At 43.0% G+C, this 7,792-nt stretch overlaps 1 protein-coding gene across 1 annotated transcript in view; it reads right to left on the bottom strand.

The window, feature by feature from the left end:
* The window catches only part of SLC9A1 (solute carrier family 9 member A1), a 216,620-nt gene extending 209,136 nt beyond the window's left edge, over window positions 1–7,484 (bottom strand). Inside the window, exon 1 of the mRNA XM_069224079.1 lies at window positions 6,204–7,484. Within this exon, the coding sequence (XP_069080180.1) occupies window positions 6,204–6,561 (358 nt within the window). The 5' untranslated portion in view covers window positions 6,562–7,484. The remainder of the gene's footprint in view (window positions 1–6,203) is intronic.
* Window positions 7,485–7,792: the final 308 nt, after the last annotated feature.

Below are 7,792 nucleotides of genomic sequence, written 5' to 3' on the forward strand. Positions count from 1 at the left end.
ACATATCAAGAGGCTGTCAGTGATCTAAGAAAGACTACACTGGGGAACAGACACATACCCGACGTGTGCAGCAAGCACTAGCCACCTGCAAAGAAGGAGCTTTGTGGCTAAAAAGAGGACAGTGCCAAGCATACCCAAGCAGTGTTTAATTTATAAAAAAAATAAAATAAAAAAAAGCACACTACAAAATCTCAGTTTAGTAAAATTACCATAAACAACGTGAAACTAACAGCTTTCAAACATGCGGCTAATGGGTCTCATGGCTCAAAAACTTTATAGGTTTATTAGACACTGCATTGGACTTAATTACAGAGCATCGGCAAATGAGCTCAGACAAAACTTCTTCCTATAGCAAAGCAAATACTTGCTAATTTCATGCAGACTCCTTCAAATCACACAGGTCAGGCGACGCCCTACAATGTTACAAAGATGGAGCACATAGATCTCATTAAACGGGATGAGGTTTCATCCCCCCCCCCAGAAAAAAAAAAAAACAATTCCGAATGGTTTCGAAACCCGTAATTCACACACGACATCAAAGATGTGAATTACAGGTGTTACGGTGTTCCCATTAACTACAGTTTTGAGCTCTACTTTTACTTAAAAAAATATTTAATGTACATTTTATTTCGTTTTAGTTCACCAGTTCTCAATAGTCACGATGCAATTTATGAAGAAAAAAAAAAGAAGAAGTAAACCACACTCAAGTGTTTATTACCGAATTACAGCAGCGTTAACAATAAATGTAATTCGCCTGGTAATTAGGTAAATAAAGTGTATTAAACCAGATGCAAGGGTGACTTTGGAAGTGTGCAATGTCTAAAGTCATTTAAGGGCTCTGGTCAAACTTAGAGCAAACAGTCAACATTTTGATCCCGTGGTTTATCATGTTACCAGAAGCACGAGACGGCCTGATAGGGCAATACCACATTTTTGCTATTTAGGCTTCACATATTCATTTATTACACACTCAAATGTCAAATCGATACACCGACGTTTTCAATGTCGTAGGGACAGCAGAACCGGTGCTGCCGCAAAATGTCAGCAACATTCATGCCCTTGTAGAAACTAAGGGACATTTAGTTTCTCTCCAAAAAGAAGCGCACCAATGGATACATAAGACTGGGCAACGCTTCTTGTTACAAAATGCAGGAAGGAGTAAAACTGAGAAGGTGTGGAAGGGAAAGTTCGAAGTCGCATGAAGTAATATGACATTCTTCAAGGGCCTTAAATCTGTCGCCGCCAGAGAAGCGGTTGGAGGTGTGCCAGAAGTCTTTCCTCATCTCGAAATCCAACCTGGGCGGGTCTCGGGGTTTCCAGGGAGTCCCCTGGGGCTTCCTGGAAACACTCCAGCAAGCACAGTGCTACATGCTACCGTCAGGAGCTGTAGTTTAGGGAGACGTAAACCAGCACGGCGTAAACACGGGTACCACAGCTACGGAGCGTGGGGATTAGAAATAAATCAATCAGACTTCCACCTCAAAGCACATCGACTGCCTGCACCCAGTGCTTTAAATGGGCCGGTACTCTCCGGTACTGAGTACCGGCACTTTTTTATTTTGAGAGGGATAGTACCGGCATATCTCAAGAAAAACGTAATACTTTTAATAGGAGAGTACCGGCACTTCTCAGAAACAAGCAGGTACTCTGGTACAGAGTACCTGCACTTCTATTTTTCCATTTAAAGCACTGCCTGCACCCATAGGCGCTAGAAAGGCTTAAATCAGCACGAATCAATGAAGACCTTGTGCTCAGGCGCTGCTCAACCACTTCCTACCAGTGGCGTCTCGACAGGATTATTAAAGCGGAGGGCAACAAAGAAAAAAACGGTATTGCCAACTACAACCGGAAATTGTGAAACGTGTGTCCCCATACCAACACATTCATCTCTCTTTCAATAGCATATTGCATGCTAGGACGTGTGGTTTCAATGATTGCATTACCATATGGGGAACTCTAGCCTCAACATGTGAACACCAGACCTGCCTTCTGTGGCCCTCATGTCATTGGGTCGGATGGCGTTGATGCATTTATCAGTTTCCAAATATAAGAAAAGCATGCTCGATACATCGGAGTCTTAATCAGTGTTTTAAGTGGGATGAAAAAACTGAAGGGGTGGTCTCTCAAAGAGGCGTGGCTGATGCGATTGAGACTAAAAAACACGTAAACTAAAAGTCCGTGCTAAGCAGTGTGCTGCCCAGCTGGTACTTTGCTCTTAATTTCCATCATTGCATCCAGATAGATCATACAAGTAAAATTACATCTACAACAATCCAGGACTTTTGGCTTTGACAATGGTTGTTAGCTGTATAATATATACAATGAAGTCATTGTTGTTGCTTATTTATATCATTGAAAATACTTCAGCTCTGAAATAAGGAGACTGTGAAAGAACTAAAACGAGCCTCTTTGAAATTACTCCAAAGGCAGTGAAGGGTGGATCTGCTACAGAGTTTAGTTTTTTCACCCGGAGGGTGAGGGCAAAAAAATGGAGCCCGAAAGGGTCGGTGCTCAGTCCCAGCAGGACCCGGTCCACTTAAACCCCAAAAATGTAGTCTTGTACTCGCTAAACGTGAATTGTTTTCAACTAAACAAACACTGGCGAGCCACTCATTGTTAAAGCGACTGAATGACGCCAAAGAAACAGTGCTCCAGACCTCAGCCTTTATTTCACACCGTAACACGCCCAGGTAGTTGGTGGGCTCCCCTGAATGATCAAAACTGAACTAAACCAACAGATTATAAGTGTCTGTAAAAGCAAAGCTCAGGACGGGACCATTGAGCCTTTTGTGACATGGATCCTTTTTTAATCTTATAATGGAAGTGGTAACGTTTTCAGTTGGGGTGCAGGGAGAATTTAAATGCTGAAGTAAAACTTGACATGAAAGTGTCAAATCCTCGGAATACAAAACTCCAAAGCAACTTTGAAGTACAGTGCGTAGCTCCATATGGCTCCTTCACGTAAAACTATTTGCTACTGACCCATACCTACCATCACGCAGTAGAGGTGTCAAGGATCACATGTAGCATGAGCACCGTTATGGCCAATTAGCAAACTAGAAACGCCAGTAGGGAATTCCTTCTCCCACATATTAACACATTGACAAAATAAACAACACTTTGACAGTACAAGATGCTCAGTAAAGGTACTTCTTAGAGGGTGCACCACACTAACTTGTTTAGACTTCTTAAGAGTCCAAAACACAGACTTCCTGCTTTTTAGCTTGAATTGACAAGTCTGCACTACAAGAGTGAAAGGCGTGGATACTAAAAGGGTAAAGCAAATCACTGATTAGCAGCAGTAAATGCCAAAGAGGTGCCCCAAACAGAAGCAGGCCACTCGTTACCGGCGCAGCTGCTTAATGTTCTCCCTCATAAGCTAATAAACACTCGCCACTGAAGTCTGCTGGACAGGAGTTTTAACGCTAGTAAGAGAAACAGCCTTTCACCCTAAAATAAGCACCATTGCACATTGGCATACTATCAACAGTTGTGTAAAGTGATTAAAGTGCATAATTTTAAAAAGCATTAAGAATTGACCACCAACCTTGATATTCCATGTCAAAGCAACAGAGATGTGGTATTGAATAATCCAGTCCTACTAAAATGGATTACAAGAATGCCAGTTAACTGTGCTGTCCAGTTACAAATAGTAAAAGGTTCCAACATATACAACATGCTGCAGCTAACTTGACAAAGCTGGCCAGGTCACAGACACCCTAAGCTCTTCACATTGTCAGTGCTCAAAGGATTTCCACTGTAGACCTTCTTCCTGGTATATAAAGCATTCAGTAGGTGGGCCAAGCGATCGCTCTTCAAGGTCGCAGCCTTCTTATTTACCTTGCCAGTCTGCATTTTTTAGACAGGCATTTGAACTCTGGAAAGCTCTCTGTTAATCTCAGGTATTCTGTTAAGATTTTATAATAACATGACATACAATAAATGAGTGCATAAGTGAATTAAATATTACCCAATAAGAAATATCAAATAGCCTACGGGGTGGGTAGAACAAAAAGGAAAAAAAAAAAAAAAAAAAAAAAAAAAAAACACATATATGACCCAAAAGATGAGCAACAAAAACAAAATGCGTTGCTGACAAACATCTATAGGCGACAGCCCATAGACGTTGCTTGCATCTGTATTGTTAAATGGATATAACCAGGTCACATCTTTTTTTGTAAAGTTAAGAATTCCCACCAAGCACAAATGTAGTCACTTAAATACGTAATACCTTTTAAATACCAATCTTGTCAAATATATTTGACTGATATAACGGTTTTTAAATTTGGTTTTTGGCCACAGGTGGAGTCTACCATGCTTTTTCCTCAGTCCTCAGGTCCCACTCGAATAAGTGCTTTATAGAAGAAAATTCAAACCTCAGATCCAGTGTGCATAGCACTGGACAGTTTAGGTCTGACAACACCTTGGCAGTACTGATAATCCAAACCCAATCAAAATCGAAGTAAATCTAGCTCTAAAGTGGCTCCCAAAGACTGAAGTAGAAGGAATTCTTAGGGTAACTATACCATACCCCAAATTATGCATCCTTCACTCCTATGCCAACACTTGCTACTCTGTAATGCCTTTCACCGAAGCATACACCTGAAGAGACCTCCAGATATATATAAGATATAGATCAGCACAGCATACAGGGCTTATTGGAGACCATGCTGTGCTCAGACAGCAAAACTGCTAAAATCGCAAGCCAGAACGTGCTTCAGTTCCAAAGCTGCGGCCACAGCTTTCTTCATCATCTATGTATTGGCCCATGACAGTAAGTGATACTACATCTAAGTGGCGCTCATATAATAAAGAAAAACAAATTATAAATGTCCATAAATGAAATGTTCATCCGTAGTATATGTCACAGTGTTCTTTAGTCTTCTTATCAATTCTTGTGTTCAACAATATTCCCGTCACAGTCTTTTAACATCATCAACACGTGTTTCATCAGGGGAATGCCCCCTTGACATCCTCAGGACTCTGATCTCCATCAAAATTATGCCGAATTTTAGAGATTCATTCGTTGACTGACATATATTGAATTGTTGTTATCATCAATCTCGTTGGGTATGTTTGAAACCTAGTATTAATATGGATGCCCCTCAAAAAACAAATGAGCGTATCCTCATACTCTGTCTTGCCGTGCTCCGCGAGTACTACGGAGTTAATACATCGAAAGAACGCGTTGTGTTTCCGCATCTTTAAAGCCCGCCCTTCCAAAACCTTAGAGGTATAAAACGCATACACCTGAAGAGACCTCCAGATATAAGATATAGATCAGCACAGCATACAGGGCTTATTGGAGACCATGCTGTGCTTAGACAGCATAACTGCTAAAAAAAAAAAAAAAAAAAAAAAAAACCACACACCTCCCAGCATCGCAAGCCAGAACGTGCTTCAGTTCCAAAGCTGCGGCCACAGCTTTCTTCATCATCTATGTATTGGTCCATGACAGTAAGTGATCCATCTTGTGTTCCCTATGAACGGGTAGGCCGCACCAACCCCGCCCTCACAAAAAATGCAAAAAGAATACTCGTAGCGTAGTGCTACTATATTAAATACACTCAAGAATACGATAAAATATGTATTGTCCGGTAACACTCTTCAATGAAAGAAACATACACAACAAAAAGAGGGGCAGCGTCAAACACAGAAAGCATCATCCTTTTATAAATATTAATTTACAAGTGAGGTTCAAAGATTATACACACTAAAACTAAGCAACCTTAGTTTAAACATGTTTTCTTCTGATAAAAGTATTTTTTCATTTACAAGTAAATAATGAAATAGCCCTATGCCAAATCTTTATTTGCAATTCTGCATCAGAGGTGGAGAGGCCTATAGGAGATTCTCAACAGCGTGAGCTCTTTCAAAGGCCAGTTCTACCTCTGAACGAGGTTATGGTTGTTTCAGTCATTAACATGCCAGACTAACCAAAATTGCTCGTGTAGCCAGTCTTACTTTGCCATATGATTAACTTCACACCACCCTATTGCCCTTTCAGTGACATATGCTAGGCAAGGACTGGCCAACATATTAATTAATACACGGCAGTCAACCTTTGTGCTATTTTATGGCTGCTCTGTACTAGACAAAATTCCAGTAACTAAGACAACTGTCGCCTAGCCAGAAGTAGCGAAATGTCTGCCAGAAAGCTTGCACATGCACATGACCTGGAATAAGAAATATGCGCCACCTACCCAGCTTCATGAGGGAGGCCAGCAGGATCCACAGCGAGATCTCAAAAGGGGTCTGGACATGCGAGTAGTCGAAGCCCAGAACAGGGAAGAGCTTGTGCGGTTTACCATGGCCGTCAGCCGTGTGGTTGCCTGAAGTGTTTGCTGTTGTGCGGGCGGACACGGTCGGCGCTGGGGTGATCCCCGTGGCTATTTCGAGGACCATGGAACGGGGCGGCTCAGTGGGCAGTATGGCTCCAGGCTTCGAGGCAGTGACCACAACGGGCCAGAGTAGAATGCCCAAGAGCAAAACAAAAAAGAAGAGGGGAGGCCGGGGCAAAGGAGCACCATAAAAGGTGCACTGTCGGCAATTTCCTGCCATCTTCAGCTACGTCTCTTGCTTGTGATGGAAGTTTAAATAAAATGCTGGATCACATGCAATCACTCGCATGGGGAGTCACACGAAGGCCACAAGATGGGCCCCGGACACTGGCTGGCATGGCTGAGACGTTTAAGATGCAGAGGGAAAAGGGAACTACTAATGAGTAAAAAAAAAAAAAAAAAAGAGAAGAGGGAACAAGAGAAAAGCAGGAGCAAGAAATATTGGTGAAGAGAAAACAAGACTTTAAAAACAAAAAGATCCAAAGCAAAACCGAGGCCCCATAGATAGCCAGAAAGCCCAAATATTACAAAGAATTACGAGAAGAGGGAACGATGCCTAAAATCTGCAAACTGGCAGTATCACTTAAAAAGTGGGAATGAAAAATACAAGGGATATATTGAAACCAAAGAGAGAAGGTAGAATGCGGGGCCCAAAGGAGGAATGTAGTACTCAAAAGAGGCACTTGGGATACGAGCTGTCAAAACAAAACGGGGAGAATGTAAAAGAACCTGAGCGTCTAGAAGACACACAGTGAAGAATGTGTGCAAGTGTAGACAATCACTGGGAGAGGTGGGAAAGGTAGGGAATATCAGATATGGTGGATTGTGAAAAACGGAATGTCAGATGCAGGGAGGAACGTGGGCGACTCCGGAAGAAAGCACTATGGAAAAAAGATGCCCTGAGTCACGGGGAAGTCTGGCGCGCAGGGGACGGAAGGAGGTGACCCTGGGAAGGAAAGGCAGAGCAGAGGATGTGCTGCTCCCTGCCTGTCCCCGTTTTGCAGGCTGTGTCGCTCCCTGGGACTGCCTCAGCCCGGCGCCCTCCAGCTGACCCTCCACCCCTTGCCGCTGCCCGGCTCGCCCCTGTAGCGCTCCGAGACTTCCACTAACCCCGGCGCGCTCAGCTGCCCGTGTATGACAAGCCTATATATATAGCTGCGAACAAGGAGAGGCGCAACAAGCAAGAGGGTGCATCTGACCAGCGAGAGCAGCGCCAGTGGGCAAGAGCACACCACACCTGTGCAACTTAACCGCAGCGCCACCTGCCGGAAAGAGGGAGAAATGCTCTACTTGCAGCGAAATGGGAACCGCAGTGATCATTAAATGCTTGAGACTAAAAAGCATACCTCTTTGCTAAAAAAGAAGATATGGTGATCATATTAAAGCGGATGGAAAATTAACACTTTTGTGGAGGGAAAAAAGGCTTTGAAGGAGGTTAACCCTTTAAAGTG

Source organism: Pleurodeles waltl, chromosome 3_1 (genome assembly GCF_031143425.1).
Source record: "Pleurodeles waltl isolate 20211129_DDA chromosome 3_1, aPleWal1.hap1.20221129, whole genome shotgun sequence".
Taxonomy (NCBI): Eukaryota; Metazoa; Chordata; class Amphibia; order Caudata; family Salamandridae; genus Pleurodeles; species Pleurodeles waltl.